Genomic DNA, 20,417 nt, shown 5'->3' with positions numbered 1-20,417 from the left:
CATATCTTCAACTATTTATTACTCTTTCTTCTTTAAATTATTTCATTTATCTTTTCCATATCATTTATTAAGGACAATTTTGTAAAACAACTCATAATATCTCTTTCCCACACAATATTAATTACATTTCTTAATATGTGTGAAATGCTCAAAACGTCATACAATTTGGGACGGAATGAGTATGTGTTATGGAATAAGAGACAACGCATAATTTCAAGTTATTTCACATAAAGAGTAGTGATAGCAACACTCTCTTCAACATTTCCTTTTTTTTTTTACTTAAATCATTGTTAGTCTCATACTTTAGAAATAAGTTTTACGTAAAGTGATAAATCATACATTGTTTTTATCTAATAAGAGAATGAATGTTAAAGAAGATATTGATAAGAGAGTCTCATTAACATTCATCTTTTACGTAAAAGAAACGAGAATAAAATTTTGAGAAAGAAGAGAATATCAAAACAAATATAATGGTTAATATATTATGATTAACTATAGGAAAACTTATAATATATTTTTATTTAATTTTTATTCTTCAATCTTACATAAATTCCAGAGGAAAATATATCATGTTACACATTAGGAGTATGATCAAGTATCCTCCCACTGGTAACAACATCAGGACCCCATGGAAAACACTTAACACCATCACTAACATCACATGGACCTGATTCGTTTACTATCCAACGACAATAATTTCCACAGTCTTTCACATCTCGTCTTTGATCATAAATGTCAAAACGGTGACGTATATTGCTCCAAGTAAATCCACAAAAATACAAGGATCTAGGAAATGGGAATTCAGGATAAAAAGCAAAGGTGTATGTTTCTCCAAATTTCAGTGATTTAAATCCCTTATCATGATTTTTGTCTTTACAATGAACACCGAGTTGATAGTTGGTTATGTTGTTGGTAACATACACATTTACCAAGTCAAAGTTAAAACTTTTACCTTCTTCAAACTGCAAAACAATGAGAATTGTTAGTAACATAGATATTACAGACACAACTTTAGAGATTGTAACCATTTTGTTTTCGCAATATGTTAATTGATATAATGATATTGAAACCTATGATCAGTTTCTTGTTATATATATACACTGTTGAGTCAAATGAATATGGCCATATAAGGGATATAATAAGTGCAAAGACCTATCAGTCAAACATGAATATTGCATCACTATTCATTACTTCCTTCGTTTCAAAATGAATGTCGTTTTAGCCAATTGCACACAAATTAAAGAATGGAATAAAGTAGTCAAATGTTATAGCAATTTTACCAAATTATCCTAATTATCTATTGGTTTGTTTTTCATTAAAGAAAAAAAATAATATTTTGGAAGTAGTCTAACATAATATTAATTGAAGGGTACAATTGAAAAGAAAAAAAAAGTTATTATTGCATTGAAAACTGAAAGTGACATTCATTTTGAAACAATTTTTTTTTGGGCTAAAACGACGCTCATTTTGAAACGGAGTGAGTACTTTGTATAGTCAACGGTAGAGGTGTACATTTATTGGGTCAATCCAAAAAATCGGGTCAAAACCACACAAAAATCCCCAAAAAAAAAGGGTTGGAATGGATAGTTGGGTGAGTATAGTTTTAAAGATTAAAAACCCATCAAAAATAACAGATTTCGAGTAAAACCAGACTCAAATCAAATAAACCCACTTACCCAATAGTTCCAACATTTTTATTTTTATCTTCATTGGAAAGGAGGAGAATACAAAAGATTTTGGTCATAAATCAAGTCTAATTTTCAAAATTGACATAAGACATTCTCTATACTGAAAATCAATATATGCTAGAGCGACCGATTCAGATGTTTCACTTTTGGCTATTTCAGTGCTACGCAATTTTATATCCTGCAACTTTAGTTTGTTGCAAATATTTAAGATGAAATTTATTATTTTTTTACGCTAAAGTGGCGTTCCTAAATTTCCAAAGGTATGATTGTCATACGGTTATACACGTGCTACGGTATAGGGTTATTAATCCTATATGATTTCGCCACCTTCGTAAGGATTACTAGTATGAGTATTGGCCAATGTTCCTAAAGGTCTTCCCATCTATGAATCTTAGGATACTCATATCACATACTCCTTCTCCCCATGGTACTTCTACAAACGAGCAGGCCTATCAATGTTAACCTTGCCAAGAGGTCGAGGAGAATGGTCTCACTAGGATCGGTTCACTCCCCTTGGTACTTGTTTCCCTAATTAATAACTAGTTACATACTAGGTTCAACAAATTTTACTCTGTATTAGTAATGTCACCTCCTAAGTACTTACTACTAGGGTCAACTCGTTTTGAGTATCTTTTGTCTAATTACTAATCACTTACTTCCTAGATAGATAGATATTAGTATACAAGATATAAGTATTAGGATAGTAATATCAATATTGAGTCTTGTCACGACCTAAGTACCTAATCTAGGGTTGCACTTCGCCAGAATAAATTAATCCTAATGAAACTTAATAGCGAACATAAAATATACTAAAATAACCGAGATTAAATTAAATAATTATTCAACAAATCAAATAGAGGTTCATCTTAGAACCCTAGCCTATAAATATCTACACATGATAATTAAGACAAAATACAAAAAAATAAAAACATACCCTAAAAAAGATAGGAGAAGATATAACTCCTCCTTGGCTCCTAGAATCGCCTTCCTCTTGAACTGCTCCAATTCTAAACAAGGAATTTTGAATGAGGAAGGCAGTATTTATAGGAAAAAATTTCACCTAACTTGGGCTATAGACATGGGCTTCCAAGGGCGAAAAAGTCACGAAAAGTGACTTTTTACGCAAGAAATGGGGCGCCTAACGCCTAGGGGCATGCGCCTGGCGCATGTGCCTGCCAGGAAGAGGTGCCTCGCGCCCCCTGGCATGCGCCATATACTTTAGTGAAATAGATTTGGGGCGCCTAACGCCCCCTGTGGTGTTCCTGGGCACTACTTTAGTGTGTTTTTAGTGTTGTTTTGTCTGTTTTCTTCGCCTGGTGAGGTGTTTTCTTCAATGTAAGATGTCTTCGAACTTGGGAACAGAATTCCTCCCTGTGTAAACTCTTTTGATGCCTCTTGAATCTTCATTCTTCATTTTCTCAAGGTCCATATAAATCTTCGGATGTCTTGTTTTGCCTGATTTTCTTGATTTCTTTGTGAATTACTTCAAGAACTCCCTAAAATTGTTATGTTTTGGGAAGAATAGAATTACATACTTAAATATAGAAAATATTACAAACGTCCTAAAATCATAGACAATTGATCTAATACTCCTCTGCTTTGCTAGTAAAACCTACTAAAATTGACTGAAAAACATGCTAAAAATAACGTAAGATGATCTATCATCATTAATTTCAACAAAGAAGGTAAAGGGGATCCAAGGAAACCCTAATCGTTGTTAAACATCTGAATCAAACTTAATCATGCATTGTGCAGGACAATTAAAAAACGTGCAACCATTGAATCTGTTTGACTGTTTTTACTCTAATAAATTCCATTAATTGCTAAGTTCAACGACAATCCATGTGGAGACAATAACTTGTTACGATTTGGTGTACTTACGATTTACTCTAATACTTTGTGAATCATTAACGTAAAAATCAATGTGTGTGTTCTTATGACAAAGTGTCTATGTTTTCTTATCCGGTTCTAAACCATCTTGGTAATCAAAGCTCAGGTTCAATGACTTGTGAGTGACTAAAATTAATCTTGGGATAAATTAGGATATTTTGAGTAAGGAAATGTCAAACTAAAAACCTTCATTTTTAGTCTGAATTCAAAAAAATAGACAGTGGCATAGAGTTCAAGAAGTCCAAAAACCTCAAATTACGAAAATTTTGCGGTCAAAGTCCACCGCACACGTCTGAAGGTGAGAAAAGTAGAAGAATGGAGGGTTGAATTGTGTTATCTTTTTTCTGAAAAATGTTTTGTTAAGAGTTTAAATCAAAACAAAACAGTTAAGATAATAATAGAGAGTTAGAGAGACAAAGATATATAAAACACAAGCAATTATCCTGATTCACCTCACAATCCGAGGTTAGTCCAATCCCCTTGCATTTTCATGAAATTTTTCACTAGAATCACACAAGATTACAATTGTTTAAACACACAAGTCTAAGATACCATTGCCTCATACAAGATGACTTATACAATTGAATTTATCAAATAAATTTGTATGTGTTTACACATACAAATTTCATACACGGGTCGGAACAAGGGATAACTCTAAGCCATATATAATATTTCTTGGATTTGTTAGCTGAGACTTGTGACTTGGGATGCAAGCCATCTAGTATACTAATGGATCGAAGCCACAAGTTGCATCATGATGATAGTTCCCTATATCCAGATGAATATATAACCTTGGTAGAAAACAACTGTATTTAACCACAACAAGGCCAAGCATTGGTATAATAATTGAGCATTACACATTAAACATTGACTACAACAAGTTCCGGTTTGTATTGTGACAGTCAAAGTGCATTACACATTGCTTCAAATCTTGTAATATATTAAAGAACTAAGCATTTGGTCGTTGATTGTCATGTTGTCGGAAAAAAACTCCAAACAATGCTTATGAAACTTTCTCTAATCTCAGGATACAACCAAGTCACTGACAATCTCACAACATCTTACGAATTTCCATCAATCGATAGCCAAGTTTGGCCTACTGTACATTTTTAGGCCTTAACTTGAGGGGTTGTGTTGAAATATCAGTTGTGAATTAGCAGCATTGCAGTGCAAAAGTCAGTTAGTACATGTTGCTTATGTTGCAAGTAATTGAAGTAGATTCTAATTAACTAACTACTTGAAGTTAGTTAGCCGAAATTGTAGTTAGTTAGGGGGTTACAACTTAATTAAAGGATGGTTGGTGTAAATTAGAAGCTATTACTCAACCTGTACTTTATTAGAATGTATTGTGCCTCATTGAGTTAAATACTTACATTGAATAAGAGATTCATAAAATAAAATAAAAAGTATCAATTACCCTTTCTTTCTTCACATTCTATTCCAAATTCAATTGCTTTGGTGACAACTTTTCCTTTTAAATTTTTCAATGCAACGTTTCTATATGTCTCAATGGGTTTGTTAAATTGTTAAATACTTAAGTATTTTAAGCGAAATGGCACACTGATTTAAGTACATTTGTTAAGTAGTTGATTAATTTGCTGAAAAATATTGTGGGCCCTACTTAAGCATTGAATGCTTGTTTGAGACCGAGTGTCATATAAGACTCCCAAACAAATTCTCACAATAGGAAGATTCCACTTGTGTCACATTGTGACGGGAATGTCACATGACATTGTCCAACCATAATATGACACGTGGATTTATCATTTTAAAATAAAACAAAAAGGCCTTGCAAAAGAGAGAAGAAAACAAAAAACTTATGTGTCACATTGTGGTTGGACAATGTCATGTGACATTCCCACCACAATGTCACACAAGTGAAATCTCCAATAAAGGTACTTATTAATATGTGCTAATTTTTTTTAATACGTGTGAAATGAACAAAATGTTTAATTATGATAGGATAGAAGAAAAGTATTTATTTGGATCAAAATCAGATGTGTTCTATAAAAAAAACTAGATGTGGGATAGACTGTAATAAGTGAGGATGATCTCACGTTGTGGATGGACATTCAATTTCAAACTTCTCAAGTATAGCATTATAATCAAGACAAGTTTGACTAAAAAAAGTTGCGGTCATCATTTATTAAAAAGTAACAAAAGAATACCAAATCCTAATGGATATTGAATGGTTGCATAAACTTGAGGTCGTGGTAATGCTTTCTGTTTCAACTCCACCTATAAAAGGATTTTTAATCTTAAAAAACAATCTAAATGAAAATAAAAACATTTGTTTTGGACAGAAAAGAGTGCTAACGTCAAAGAGCGATAAAGAACTACATTGTTGCATGAATAATTATAGGCACGCAAGTTCAAAAGTTGTCATAAAAAAGGAGACTTAGGCATCGCTTTAAGAAGTTTCCATAACATGAATGTTAAAATAATTCAGAGAGAAATTAAAAGTAGATAACCAATCAACATTTCTATTTTCCTCTCGCCATGTATGATTGAAATGTACCTACGAGTATAATTTTAAAAACTTTTGTATACGGCACGTCAAGGTGGGTGGATTGCCATTGATTTTAAATTTCCATGTGATCATGTCAACTAGAGTTTTTGATTCGCTTTTCACTAGTGGAAATTGTGTATCCAAGCAAGTTGCATTCTCAAATACATTCTCCATATTTTAACACCGAGAGCGTCATAAATTTCAATGTATATCTTTTAATTCATATGTCATATGACTTCTTAAAGAATCCACCACAACAAACTAAATGCACAAAATCCTTATGGGTTCCGTCACAATTAAGCTTGATCCACTCCACACAAGGAATTTTTCTTCCAATGAAAATAGTGTCCCATTAGTTAATATATAGAAGATGTTGGATGTACTTGTCTATTCAACCATTAAAAAAATGTTAAAGCATGGGTAAACAGGAAGTTCAAAGTCATCCAAAAAAATAATTAAATCCTTAACTATAAAGGAAGAACCTATGATTTTTTTTTATAGATCCATGATATGAAATGTTTTAACTATTTATAACATAATAATTTTTATTTTGGTACACATAATTGGTGGTCGAACCCGCTTTTATGTATGAACATTGATTGACTATATTGTAATTTGATAGAATGTTGCTCTTTCCGTGATTGTTATGGCACGCCTTGTGCTTCGACAATTACGTTGTTCATGGTAATATAATTCATTTTGGTTTCTTCAAAAAAAAATTATAATTTTTTTTTTTGTACATAATAAATTATTGTTTTAAGGAGCAAAAGAAATTATTATTTTTGTAAAAAATCAAATCAAATTCAAAGAAACGTTAGACTAAAGATAATAACCCAATAAAAGTCGAAAGAAAATTCAGTGAGCCGTTACCCGTTTTATTTGACTCGACCCTTTTTTTCAGATTGTTTCTTACTTCATGCCAAGAAAAAAGGACAATTTTTTGGCAAATAATTAATATTTGATTATTTTTCTAGAATTAGAAATTTCAAATACAACTTCAATGGTTTGGTATAACGTATAAATACAGTTTGCATTAGGAGGCCATTGGTTCGTGTCCATACCATTGGTGTCCGTTGAAGCTGACTAGTATTCATCGAAGAGAGATAAATGTAAATATTTTTACATACATGTTCGAGTTTTAAAATTTTCTGATTTAGACTCAGATCAACCCTAACCCTAATTTTCTTTATCAAGAGATTCCAAGTATTTTAGGTTTATTCAATTCAAAACATCAATAGGTAGAGGCTGACAGTTACTGATTATTCAAACTAGTCTCCTAACGGATAATTAAAGTCAATTAATTCATTCAATTGAGCAGCTACTTCCACACCTTATTCAACACCTTTGTTGAATATATCATCACCTCAAACCAATTGGATCAAAAGACCTATTTATTTATTTATTTTTATAAGCTTTGATTTTCTACTCATCTTCTCAAATTCTCAATTTTATTCAGGTTCTGATCATATACTTAGAGGGAAAAAAAATGGGAATAAGAGATTTTCACTTCAAAGTCAAGGTAAGTCAAATGTTATTTTATTTTTCTTATTCCATTGTTACATGAACATGAAGTCTCTTTGAAATTAATAAGAAAAAAAAAATTATGGACATGTTAGTTGTGATCAAATTTAAGGGAAAAATAATATATGGTCTTGACCCTTTTGAGATTATGCTTATTAACAACAATAACTAGTTGTTTACATCAAAAAGTTGAATTTCTATTGACTTGCACAGGCACTTAGGGTGAAACTCTCATGTTTAGGAAATAGAAAGGTAAGAAGAAATAATGGAGTTGGAAGCAAGCAATCATGGATGATGCCAATATCACATGGTCATCATGTAGTGGAGCATGATTGGATTAATGGTGATTCTGATGACTGTGAGTTTGATTCAGTTGTGATACAAAGAGAGCAAATTGGTGAGACAGAATTGTGGTATTGTGGAATCTTTGATACTTTGGTTGGAGATTGTGTTACCAAATATTTGCAAGCCAATTATTTTGACAAGAATCTCAAAGAGGTAATCAATTAATTATTCTATTGATTTTTATGCAGTTTGCTCTTTATATTTCTGAACCAAATCAATGATGCTTTTGATTGGTGATTCTATGATTTAACTTTTCCAAAACTTGGGAGACTTTTGAATGGAAGAACAAAATAGGATAAAAACTTAATGTCCTTTCTGTTTTTAGTTAATTAAGAGCTTATAGCATAAGATAAAATAAAGTCAAACTGTTCTCCTTTAAGTTATAATCTATTTTCATAAGCTATCATGGAAAGTTTATGGATATAAGATGAAACTTGGACATTTCATAAGCTGTTTCTATAAGCTCTCACAAATAGTCTCACAAGTACTTCTAAAATAAGCTAAAATAAGTCTTCCAAGTCTTTCCTGTCGGTAGATAAGCTAAAATAAGTCTTCCAAGTCTTTGCTTGTTTACTTATTGGAGTACTTTAATGAAAAGTAAAAGGGACTAAATGCATTGTGATTTATTGCTTCTTAATCTCTATGCCCATATAATTTCCTATTTTATCATATACTTCTGGTCTCTTTTCTGTTTCTGATGTTTCAATTATCAATTATGTTAGTCTCATTTGAGGAGAAAAGCCAAAGAAACACTCAAGAGAGCATACCTAGGTGCAAAAACAAAGATCAGAGAGATGCACAAATCAGATGAAACATGCATCATAGGTTCAACATCTGTGATGATAATAAATGGAGAAAAACTCGTGCTAGCCAACATCGGAGATTACAGAACTGTTTTGTGTAGAGATGGTGTAGCTTATCAGACAATTGGAAAGCACAATCAATCATCTAAGAAACATTGGTTTCACAGACTTTTTTCAGGTATCAAATCAAATACTCGAATCTTTTTGAAATATTTCGAATGACTATGACGATTCATTTGGGAGATGGAAAGCAATATTAGGCCGTGTTTCGATAAACAACAAAATTAAGTGTTTGTAGCATAAACGTTTATCATATAAGATTTATGTATATAATATTTCCAAAGCAAAAGATAAAATAAAGTCAAACTATTTTTGTATAAACTATAAGCTGTTTTCTTAAGCTATGAAAATAGCTTATGGACATATTCTAAGCTGTATCCATAAGTTCTTCCAAACCATCTCAAATGCTTATGACAGTAGATAAGCTCAAATAAATGTCAATCCAAACAAACCCTAAGTAGGAAACAAATCAGTTTTGTAATCCAGAATTGAGCACTTAATAGCTCCATCTTTTTCATTCAATTGGGATTTGATCTATTCAAGAGATAGTTCATCCTCTCTCAATATAATAATGAAATAATCAGAATGTTGTTTAATTTGTTCATCTATAAGTGAGTATATGTTTTGGTTGTCACATTTAATAATGGATGATATGCATGTACACAAAATGAAGTAACAGCATGTGAATCAGGTAATGCAACAGGTACAAAGGCTTCTAAAGCTTCAGAACTTGTGGTTGGAAGTTATTGGATTGACTCTAGTACTGAATTTGTTATCTTGGCAAGCAATGGCATATGGGAGGTAAAGCCTCAAGATGACATGTTAATGTTATAACTTAGAATAAATCGGCGATTCGCTCGTTTTTTTTAAAATAAATAGGAAAAACAAAAAAAGAAGCTCATGAGTCTCCTATGTATTTGTAGGTGATGAAGAACCAAGAAGCAGTGAATCTTATCAGGCACATAGAGGATCCACAAGAAGCAGCAGAGTGTTTGGCTAAGGAAGCATTGGTTAGGATGAGCAGAAGCCATATTTCATGTTTAATCATTCGATTTGATTGATTCTTCACCATATTAGTATATCCTAGTAGTTGAGTAGTTGAATAGTTCAATGCCAGAACAGGTAGCAAAAACTATGTATACCAAAGTTTCTTATAGCAGTTGTAGTCAGAGAAAACTTACTGATACAGCCTTGAAAATTTTGCTTCTAACTCAAGTAGATTCGTGGGAATATATTGATGGCATATTAAGTTTCTTAAGAATTTTTTGATGTAATTTGCATCTATGTTTAGAAATATTTTTATACTCTTCTCCCCTCTGAGAGCTATGGTGGCTTCTATGTTTAAGGAAAACTGGTTACCCTTCTGTGAAGCGTGCTTGCAACTTGAACTCGGAGAAATGCAATAACCTCATCGCCATCATACTAGAGCTTGATATAGCTCAACTTTCTATGTAAAATATAGACCCTAATTCAATCAATTAAGTCGTGGTTTTACTGAAAACAAACTGATACATGTTGATATACATATATTTCACTCGAAATTACCTCATTGGGGTCACTAGTTCACCAGTTAAACAGAACCAATCTTTCTGGTCTAAGTTTTTCAACCAATACACGTTGGTACATTGTAATTTATGATGTGGACTTTAGGAATTTCATTAGATTTTTTTTTTTTTTTTTGACAAAGGAATTTCATTATCGAATGACCTAATCAGCCAAATAATCTAAATGAAGAACAAAGAAAAAAAATTATTTGGTTTGGTTTTAATAATGATTAGTTTATTTCAATTCAAAGTTCAACTCAAACCAGGTCTAATTGCCTTAGTTCTCGAATTCATGTTTTCTAAATATTTTATTTTGGAAGCCAAGCTCTTCTCAATTTCTTTATCTCAGTCATTTAGATTTTTAAATAGTGTTACCTACTGTATTTGGTTTTGTTCAACATTCAGTTTCATTATCTTATTTTAGATAGAGATTAATGGATATATAAAGTTATATCTATTGACAAAGTTAATTTAAAAGTAAAATTAATGTTTCAAATTGATTTAATATTTTAAATATTGTTCAGAATCATTGAAGAATAAGAATGTGACTCTTCTATAGTAAAGGAATGCACTATATACAATAAAATGCAAGAATGACCATTGATTAAATTTAAAAAGGCAACAGCAATATATTTATTTACTCTGATGTTTTCAGCTAGACAAAAATAATTCAGGACCATTGAAGCTCAGGAAAAGAGAAAAAGAATTGAGTAAATGGTCACGACATCAACCTCAAATAGCAGAATCAGTTTTATCAAGCCATCATTATCTTTTTTTCTCGGCTGTTGCTTCGAAACGGCGATAACAAGGAGAAAGAACGAGTAGCTGTAAAAGAAGAAGACATTTATCATATCCATATTCAGATTTCAAGATGAAGTAAGAGTTGATTCAGTTTTCTCTCAAATGAATTGAACAGGTGCTTACGCTTTTGAGGAGTTGCGTTGGTTGAGAGAGTTTCATCTCGAGAAAGCAAATTCCGCAAAGTGGGAACTAAGAAAACATAACAAATCAAAATATGATGGTGTCAGGTTGAGTAATATTAGTCACATGACAAATGAAAAGTGCCATAAAAATTATTATTTTTCTAGACTTTTGTATAACCTATGACTTAGGAAAGTAACACGCTAAATCAAAATATCATTTTTCTGTCACTTGTGTATAACCTATGATTAAAGTTGAGATGGTGAGTGTATGTCCATTTTTAGAAAGTGCCATAAAAATTGAATATCTATATGTTGCCGTCAGAAAGAATCACACTACCTTCATTGGTGGAACCATTCGCTCCAATTTCATTGGCATGATCTGAATCCATACTGTGCCCAGTAGCTGAGTTGTGATTCTTTTTACCGAACTTTAACAGTCGTCTAAACCCTTTCGATGGCTCCTTCGCCTGGGGATTTTCATTTACCTCGGGAATTTTTTCAAGTGTAGAGTTCCTGGTATCAGACACGTGTGCTCTGAAAGTCTCCATACCGATTGATGTAGTTTCCAAGCTCGTGGGAGGTGCTTTACCATACTCAGAATTTTGTGCATGGCCATCTTCCAAAGAAGAACCTCGAGAGTATGGGGCACGAGATGATTCCTCGGCAACACGACTGCTAGATGATGATTTTGAAGGTTCATTCTTTGTATTATTCATTTTAACCTGAATTTGGAAGATAATATATTCCAAATTAGCTGAAGTACTAAGAATTTTTCCCATACACAGAATTTAAATAAACAACACAAGCATGTAGTCAACAATAAATCAATTTACAATTTTTTTGCCAATACAGTTAAACTTAAAGGTCTAAAATAACATATCTGAAATTAAAATTAAATATCAGCAAATTTCTTCTAATCAAAGAATTGAACATAGACATCACGTCTCCATGTCATATCCAAATTCTATATATAAGCATTGGTGGAAGAGAAAAATTCTATGAAAGTGGACTAAGGTTTAAGGTCCTGATGCAATTTTAACAATTTACAATGAGAATGTAGATTTGAGAAATTTGCAGTACATGCCCGTGCTTAGCCAAAGTATAAACTAGAGAAAACATATTAAGTAATGTAACTCCGGCAGGCTAAGTTGACAGTAATACTCATTAAAAAGATCACATGCCGTTAGGCAGACAACATTTTTAACCATACTCACAGTCATGTTTCTGAAGTATATTTTTTAAGAAAAAAAATACACATAAAAGAGTATAAACTAAGAAAATAATTAACTAATGATAAATCTACTCTAGTTATGAAGACACACCTTCGAGGATATGTGCTTCACTTGTGACTGGTTCTCCAAGGTTCCTATGTGTACCATATTTGTTCTTAAGGATGAAGCCGGTGCACAAACAGCAGTACAACTTGATACTCTCTCAGTTTTCTCCATTGCTTTATCTTTGTCATCTTGTCTCTTTGCTATCGTTGTTTTCCCTCTTGGTTTCTCATCGTTGATATCAAGGGCAGAAGGTTTTTTTTCACCCTCAAGCATCACAACAGTCTTATCAATCATAGGAATTTCATCTCTATTGTCAGTGGTTGAAATTTCACTTTCACTTTTCTTCAGCAAGGCACCTTCTGAATTCATAGAAGGCTTGTCAACATTAAGCTTTTGTGGCTTCTCTTTAGATATTCTGATTTTCAGTTCTGGAAGGGTTGCAATCTTGTCTTTATCATAATTCACAATAGCAGAAATCTTTTTTCTCTCCGTCTCTTCAACTGCCTTAGTCCTTGAAATTGTCCTAGAGCTCCGTGGTTTAACTAAAGAAGTCGGACGAATGGTACTCATTTTAGGTTCTGAGAATCTTCTGCTGCTTGTTATTGATGCCTTTGTATTGTTTGCACAATCACCCTTCCCTTGCTTAGGTTCAGGCAAAAGAGGCACTGATCGCCTTAATTTGCTTGTAACTGAGTTGCTACTGCCAGCACTCAGTCTGCTGGTTTTAGAGGGTTTTAAAGAATCATTGGATCCACCAGAAACAGTTCTGATAGGGAATCTTTGGAAGGGTAAGGATGATCTTGGCTCTGAATCACTAAACTTTGATCCTTTATGCACGGTTGACAAAAATTTTGTTTGAAACTGTTTCTTTGTTTGCTGTGATGGCATGGTTGATTTGGTGGTTGGTTTGGTGACTGAGCTACTCCTAGCAGCGATTCTCTTTTGCCTCTCCTTCTTTAAAGCCTCTATACGTTTTATATCTTCCTCTTCCTGATTATTATAAGAAAATCTGTTAATCTAATTGTAAACATAATTGAAACAATGTTAATTTAATTTCAATTACTTCAACTTGAGTGAGTACCTTCTCTTTCTTCAGTTTTTGGAGATCTGCTTTGTAGTTACGCAGTCTTTCAGCACGTGCTCGTGCTTCATCCAATGGACTCGGTTTATTCGGTTTACCCCTTCTTATTGGCCCAATGGTCTTTTTTCTATCAGAACTACTTGGTGTAGGTTTAGATTTCTGCTCCTTATCCAGCATCTTTGATCCTGGTTTGGTATGACGAGACAATACCCCTTTGTTCTTTTTATCTTGTGAAGAACCACCTACAGCTTGGGCCTGCATTTCATAGTCTAGTGCACAGTCATAACGCATTGACCCTTTATCAGCTCCCCGTTCAGGCAACAAGCTCAATTCAGCTGGTTGATAGTTGGAGATTTTCCGTTTTCCTTCCTTTGTATACACATTCGGGAAATCGGAGCCCATATCAATCGCATTTCCCTCAATATTTACTGGACCATTGACTCTGTGTTCAACCATGATTGAGTCATCATTCATATTATGAAACAACTTCTTTTCCAAATCAGTGTTTGAATAACACTGTCCATTGACAGCAGCCACATCTGATGAAGGATGTGAATTACCAGTCAAATCTAAAGGATCTTTGGCTGCAACATGTTTTTTTCTTCTCACATGATCGCCTTTTTCCATTTCAAACTGGTTTTGGTTAATGGCATGTCTATCTTCATCTACACCTTTCAATAAATAATTTTGGAATGCTTGCCAATGTCCTCCATCTGTTTCTTCCTTATCAGTTGAATTCAACCTCTTCAAAGATGCCTTACCAGATCCTCTTCTTTTTGAGGTCTTCACAGATTTGTGAACTTCTTTATCTTCATCGGTTTCGGTAGCAGAATCAGAATATGATCCACTGCCAGAAGAATGTTCAGTCTTTGCTATGTAATTGATATTTCGGATGACCACCGTGCTAGATTTATGTCTGTCTGATCGACTAGTCTTCTTCCGTCGGTCTCCAGTCTGTAAACCTTCCCTCTCTATATCCATTTCATCCTTAAACCTTGGTTTCGAAGTTTCTATGTCCCAATTTTTGGAATCAGTATTGCCGTGTCTATTATCCATGGAATGTCTTCTATGTCGAACACTTTGATCAGCATGTAGTCGGGGATCCTCCATAGGCGGACAACCTGGCTGCGTAAATGCACTGTTTCCTGGATAACTCGGATAGTAGGGTACGCCTTCGACTGCATATGGATGGAACACTGGCAAAGCACCTGGGAGAGAATGAACAGGCCAAGGGGAGAATCCATGATGAGAAAATTGATCTTGAATATTAGCTTGGTTTCCTGCAGTTGGTTTTTAGTCCATATGAAACACATCTTCAAATGTGAAAAATAATCTAGGTACATTAAGGGGGAGAAAAACAATAAACATCTGAAATTTTCTCGCCCAGATATATTATTCTTGGCAGGAAACATTACAATTTTCTTTCAACAAAACCCCAGTTAAATCTTCCTTCCACTAACCACGAAAACCTATCAAATTGACAAACTTTAGAAACCGAATTTTGCAGAAAGTTCAGCGCAGTTAAAAACCATTATAAGATTATGTGGCTTCAAAATCACCCTCGCTCTTATATATTATATATACTTAATACATCTTCCTCAAACAACTTTCTAGGCTTAGTCCATTTATGAAAGTAAGAAAACCTTAATAATTCTTTCACATGTTCCCACGTGGGTAGCTTGGTTGGTGAGCTAAGGGACACCGAAGGAGTTTTAAGAAGGAGACCCAGTGCTCAAACCCTAGAAACTAACATGACCGCTAATCTATCCAAAAAAAAACCAAAAAACCTTCACATGGCTCGAGATTCTTTGAAGTATAGGCTAATTAAATGGAAAAGAAAAACACCTTCTCTAAATGTGAAAATTAAGTTTGGTCCAAGTATGTGTATGTACGGGTTTAAGCATGTAAGAAAGAGTAACAACCAGTGAGTAATGAGTAATGACTAACGAATTTTCAAAGATATGCTTTAGGTCATGAAGACTTCACAAATTTACAAGATCAGAATTTGCTGGAGTTGCCATGTACCTGAATTTGTTTTCCCACCGTTACTTTCTGAGTCCATTTCAGTGTGGGATGTATTTATTGTAGAGAAGTCTGCACGATTAGGTGTCACTTCAGAAGTTTCGATTTCAAGCCATAGGCCATTCTCATGCTTTATTTTCCATAGAGACATGAATTTTCTACATGCATCCCTGAAATGTGAAAAAATTAGAATCAGCAAGATTGCTCAGAAATAATATACATTTAATGGCCAGATGGTGAAGAATCCAGCATCTCAATAACCAATGATTAAGTAAAAAATGGTTGAGAACGAAGAATATTCTTACATCAAGCGTGACGCTTCGAAGCATTCAGCAAATGACATCAAAGCTGGTATGGAGTCAATGTCAAAACCTGCAGCAACAGCGCGTGCAAATGCCATTCCTTGCTCTTTATGCAGAACCAACTTACGTGTCTCTAGGACCCTCAAAAGCTGAACTCTAAAACAGTACGTAAAGAAAGTGAATATGATACAGATGTTAACAACCTGTTTTGCATTGTCAAAAGAAGCTCAGTGAATACAACACTAAAAAAGAACCACTTTTACATTTGTAGAACATAAGATCTTTGGCTTAACTACGCTTAAATACAGAAATTCTGCAAATGCCACTTCATTCGTTGCTCTAACCATATCAACAATAATTTCTCGAGTAATATCCATGTCTGCCATGGGCACTTAATGAATTTAATATGAATTATACAAACCATCAACTAAAATTTTATACTCATTCTGTAACAAATAGTCATAGAAAAGAAGAATTCAGAGATTTAAAATTTACTTTGATTTTCCTTGTGACGAGGTGCTTCCATTTGCTTCAGGTGGCTGTGTATCAGACTGAGACATATCCATCCACACAGACTGATTAGAAAATTATAATTCCAATATAAGTTTAGGAAATTTAAGACATCCAACCTTGTAAGGAACAACCGCTTTCTCCACATTACTATCCTGCTTAATCTTCCTTCCTGAGAAAAGCAACAAGTTCTCTTAGGGCCTGTTTGGATTGAGTTATTTGAGCTTATCGACTGGCTTAAACACTTGTGAGACTTTGGGAGAACTTATGGGAACTACAACATGCTCATAAGTTGTTTTCAGCTTATTTCTATAAGTTCTCTAGGATATCTTATGAAAACAGCTTATAACTTTTACAAAAACAGATTGGTTTTGTTTTATCTTTTATTTTTTTATAGAAATATCTTGTGCAAAAACACTTATATGATAAGCGCTTATTCTATAAACCCTTAATCAAGTTGTTAATCCAATCAGATTATGAATTTCAGCAAAGCTTTTAATAAAACTATATACTGTTTTTTGTTTAATACATGTTGGTTGGTATAGTTGTACACAATAATAACTTGTTGTACACAATAATAACTTGCAAAAGACGCACCTGTCCTTTCAAAAGTCCCTTCAGTGCTTTCCACTTGTTTTATTTGGTTTTCTTCCACCTACAGGCACAGTAGATAATAATATGAACAATTTAATTGTTGTGGTTGAATTTAAAAATGCTGTTAGATTTAGATATTTACTTACAGTGCCAATCCCTATGGAATTATTTCCTTGAATTGCAATTGCCTCTTCAATTTGTAAGATTTCAGATTCTATGGTATATACCCGTTCCAGTATCTCAGGTGTGCTAACGAACCGGACAAACCTATAGAAGCATAGAAAACGAGTTCAGCATGCTCATTTATACGAAACTCAGTACTGCCTAGAAACACTTGTAAGAGAACAATCAACAAACTTTAAGTTTCCAATCTTAGAGTTATAAGTGATTAATCTATGTTTTAGCTTTCAAAGGCAATGCTTCACTGCCATTCCCCCAGTAAATCCCTCTGCTTTGGAAAAAGCTAGAACAAAATAGGCTTAAAGGGAACTTTCTCACAGATATTTCGACAAATGAAAAAGGACTACTAACATGGCATTGAAGAGACATGTTGAGCACCATAAGAAAGAATACCAAATGATAATCTCAAACCCCTAATAACGGCTCAACAAAATATCGCTATCAATTCAAATTCCAAGCAATGTTGTCAATCACAGATTTCAAATTCTGCTATGCTACGATGTTATAGCATCACTATAGCCTCTATCTGACAACACTAGGCTATAGTCGCTATTTGATAACATTGATTCCAATATATGCCAACAAGAATTATCAACAAATAAAAAAATATGATAGCAAGCCGCACCTTTCGATAGTTCTCCTGGTAAACCACGTGACATCGCATCCATGCTCAGGCACAAGAACAATTGAATAACCACCCTTATCCATTTGATCTTGAGCAGCCTTCAAGTGGCATAGAAATGGGCTGAGCAAACCTGATGCAATTTTCTCTTGCTTTCCATTCACAGTTATGACCAAATCAAACCTAATTTACACAAGAGAGAGAAATATCAAAGCAACAAATCAGGTAGCAAATACTATACATCCAATGATTTCAGTGAACTATCACACTGATCAGTCATCAATCAGTGACATAAAAATCATATGATCATATGTATAAACACAATACACCCCTCAGTAAACAATTATTAAACTCTAACTGTTTATCAATCTCTCATTATCATTCCGAAGAACTAGAATTCAAATCCTGACCGAAACAATTATTGGTAAGACTTTACTTACGTCCGAATGGAATAATCATTGAGACAAAAAAATATATATCTCACTTTCCAATGCTTGCAATCAGATACTATATATAAATAAAATTGATTGATGAATGTTACCTTGTTCTAGTTGGTGTAAGCTGAAACACAGCTGAATCCAACCTTGGTGAAGAGTTCATTGCTGATAGGGATCACTCATGAATCTATAAAGTAAATATATACAATTCCAAAATGGGTTTAGATTTTGGTGACTTACTTTGCTTGCAAAAACAGACTTTAGTACTAAAAAAAGAAAGAGAAAAGGAAAGTACAAATGAAGAGAAGAAAGTAAGTAATAAATAATACTGTAATGTGTTGAGAAGAACAACCTTAATGGGTGCAGAGGACAGACAGGAACAGGAAAGTGAGGTGTTAAAAAGGATCAAAAAGCTGTTCTTCTTTTGCTCATTACTCACTAGGGAGGGACCATTGGTCTTTTTCTTCTTGTCAAATAAATTTTAATATTTCACTCTTTGACCCACTTTTTCAACTCATGTTCATGTATATTCTTACTGTATTTGATTGATTTGATACACAAAAAATGTGTTAAGAAGACTACGTTGGAAAAGGTGTCTCTTAATTAAAGAATCCAGTTGAGTTGGACCAGCCAAGGGTTGAGAATTTTAATGCTTCATGCTTATTATTTATTGTTATTGGAGAGAAAATTTTTTAGGTCTTATAAGATATACAAAATCTTAAATAAGTATCACAATTTTTTTAAGTGGGATTCACAATATTTTCTCATGTAAATTCTTACGGCATTTGATTGATTTGATTCAATAAACAAAAATTGTGTTAAGAAGACTATGTTGGATAGTTTGTTTTTTAATTACACCAACAATCAAGTATGTGAAAGAGGTGGATTGTATGTGAAAATTGGATGAACGAAAGTGCAAATGTAGTGTGATGCGGAGTCGCGTGAACATGTAGCATGAACCGTCTTCGAGTTTTACGGCGTCAATACCAGAGACCGTTAGAGATGATCTAAATGATTAGAATTGGTCCTGACGCGTACGGAGTTTTCGTGCACCTTCACGATGCTTTTTAAGAGAAATATGAACCTTGACTTTATTAGACCTCTCTTGTTGGGCTTATTCGCCTTGAGTTTTATGCCGGTCTAGAACAACCATAAACCTTCTTTTTCTCGCTCTTTAAAAATATGAAATTAACATTAATTTTATTTAATAGAAGAATAAGGTTAGAGTGTGACTTGAAAAATAGTGTTGTTAGCGCTACTCAACATTAGTATCTAAATTAGTAAATACCAGTGGTTCACTAGCACAAATATCAAAGGTTGTCCATGGCATTGGCCAAGAATAATGAGGGTATAACAGGTATTTCATGTATGACCGAATGATTATTTCAATCAGTGTCAAACAGATACGTGTCTTAAGAACGTCACTTTGCTGAAACTATTATATTGCCCTCAACTAAATTTTCTCTGTTTATTGTGCCGTTGGGGATTCTTATTTAGCTTTTTTATTTGTATGCATCGTAATCACCATCACTTAAAAGCACTTTTGGTATTTGGTTGAGTGAAATGTTACTTGAAGAGCAATTTCGGTGTTCAACTTTATGCAGTGTGGTAGATATAATTTTGTTCTTTTATTAATTTTGTCTTCCTCTTGTGAATCAAATCAATAGTTACAATTGATTTTGGCTAATTGTGAATTGAAAATGAATTTACTTATGCCTGGATACATAAAAGTTAAAAAGATTTGAACAATAAATTTGGATGTAAACATTAATTCTAAAATTTAAAGTTAAAATTTCTAACCTCAACCTTATATTTTAAAAGTCTAATTACAACATTAGATTCAATTTTAACCGACAACAATCAAACATGTTAAAATCAATTTTATAGATTTGTAATCAAACATGCACTTAAACATGTTTGTGGCAGATCTTAGTATAGACCCATGGGAGTCATGGCATCCCCTAGGTTTTCAATATATACCATATTAGAAGTATCATGCCTTGTTTTCGACTATCGTAGTGGAAGGATAGTTTAAAAATCTCCCAATGGTCGCAAGTTTGACACTCACACCATCCTCTTTTTACCTATTTCTCTTGTATTTTTACATAT

General features: G+C 33.3%; 3 protein-coding genes across 6 annotated transcripts; 1 reads left to right on the top strand and 2 right to left on the bottom strand.

Annotated features, from left to right (window-relative positions):
* Nucleotides 1-572: 572 nt before the first annotated feature.
* On the bottom strand, nucleotides 573-2,901 carry LOC25482969 (S-protein homolog 19). The gene is made up of 3 exons (XM_013611588.2): nucleotides 2,861-2,901; nucleotides 2,623-2,695; nucleotides 573-962 (listed from the first exon to the last, which is right to left on the bottom strand). The coding sequence occupies exons 1-3, from the start codon at nucleotides 2,899-2,901 to the stop codon at nucleotides 573-575; spliced, it is 504 nt and encodes a 167-aa protein (XP_013467042.2).
* A 4,212-nt stretch (nucleotides 2,902-7,113) lies between these two features.
* Nucleotides 7,114-10,138, top strand: LOC25482968 (putative protein phosphatase 2C-like protein 44). 4 transcript variants are annotated; one of them, XM_039834496.1, is made up of 6 exons: nucleotides 7,114-7,196; nucleotides 7,544-7,606; nucleotides 7,822-8,106; nucleotides 8,676-8,934; nucleotides 9,496-9,617; nucleotides 9,740-10,138. In XM_039834496.1, exons 2-6 carry the CDS (start codon nucleotides 7,574-7,576, stop codon nucleotides 9,875-9,877), a joined length of 837 nt encoding a protein of 278 aa, XP_039690430.1. In that variant the 5' UTR covers nucleotides 7,114-7,196; nucleotides 7,544-7,573; the 3' UTR covers nucleotides 9,878-10,138. The 4 variants fall into 4 exon arrangements, with proteins under 4 accessions (XP_039690430.1, XP_024641268.1, XP_013467041.1 ...); XM_024785500.2 differs by lacking the exon at nucleotides 7,114-7,196 and having other exon boundaries at nucleotides 7,261-7,606; nucleotides 9,520-9,617; XM_013611587.3 differs by lacking the exon at nucleotides 7,114-7,196 and having other exon boundaries at nucleotides 7,263-7,606; nucleotides 9,508-9,617.
* Nucleotides 10,139-10,919: 781 nt separating this feature from the next.
* On the bottom strand, nucleotides 10,920-18,822 carry LOC25482967 (uncharacterized). The gene is made up of 14 exons (XM_013611586.3): nucleotides 18,661-18,822; nucleotides 18,413-18,495; nucleotides 17,875-18,054; nucleotides 17,216-17,336; nucleotides 17,073-17,130; nucleotides 16,595-16,647; nucleotides 16,461-16,516; nucleotides 15,969-16,121; nucleotides 15,667-15,833; nucleotides 13,642-14,921; nucleotides 12,606-13,550; nucleotides 11,621-12,005; nucleotides 11,285-11,350; nucleotides 10,920-11,185 (listed from the first exon to the last, which is right to left on the bottom strand). The coding sequence occupies exons 2-14, from the start codon at nucleotides 18,469-18,471 to the stop codon at nucleotides 11,115-11,117; spliced, it is 3,594 nt and encodes a 1,197-aa protein (XP_013467040.1). The 5' UTR covers nucleotides 18,472-18,495; nucleotides 18,661-18,822; the 3' UTR covers nucleotides 10,920-11,114.
* Between the last annotated feature and the right edge of the window lie 1,595 nt (nucleotides 18,823-20,417).

Source organism: Medicago truncatula, chromosome 1, assembly GCF_003473485.1.
Source record: "Medicago truncatula cultivar Jemalong A17 chromosome 1, MtrunA17r5.0-ANR, whole genome shotgun sequence".
Lineage (NCBI taxonomy): Eukaryota > Viridiplantae > Streptophyta > Magnoliopsida > Fabales > Fabaceae > Medicago > Medicago truncatula.
Note: the sequence above shows the minus strand (reverse complement) of the source record. Positions and strands in the feature narration are given on the sequence as shown.

Bases quoted from the DNA above. Each gene is read 5' to 3' on its own strand.
- LOC25482969 (XM_013611588.2), bottom strand. From the start codon at position 2,901: ATGGCGCATGCCAGGGGGCGCGAGGCACCTCTTCCTGGCAG. The intron at 2,696-2,860 runs GCACATGCGCCA...TTCCTTGTTTAG, and splicing joins GAGGCACCTCTTCCTGGCAG to AATTGGAGCAGTTCAAGAGG. The intron at 963-2,622 runs GTATGTTTTTAT...ATTGTTTTGCAG, and splicing joins CTTCTCCTATCTTTTTTAGG to TTTGAAGAAGGTAAAAGTTT.
- LOC25482967 (XM_013611586.3), bottom strand. From the start codon at position 18,471: ATGAACTCTTCACCAAGGTTGGATTCAGCTGTGTTTCAGCTTACACCA. The intron at 18,055-18,412 runs GTAACATTCATC...TGTGTAAATTAG, and splicing joins CTTACACCAACTAGAACAAG to GTTTGATTTGGTCATAACTG. The intron at 16,122-16,460 runs GTAAATTTTAAA...GTACTGTTTTAG, and splicing joins TCGTCACAAGGAAAATCAAA to AGTTCAGCTTTTGAGGGTCC.
- LOC25482968 (XM_039834496.1), top strand. From the start codon at position 7,574: ATGGGAATAAGAGATTTTCACTTCAAAGTCAAG. The intron at 7,607-7,821 runs GTAAGTCAAATG...TGACTTGCACAG, and splicing joins ATTTTCACTTCAAAGTCAAG to GCACTTAGGGTGAAACTCTC. The intron at 8,935-9,495 runs GTATCAAATCAA...ATGAAGTAACAG, and splicing joins GTTTCACAGACTTTTTTCAG to CATGTGAATCAGGTAATGCA.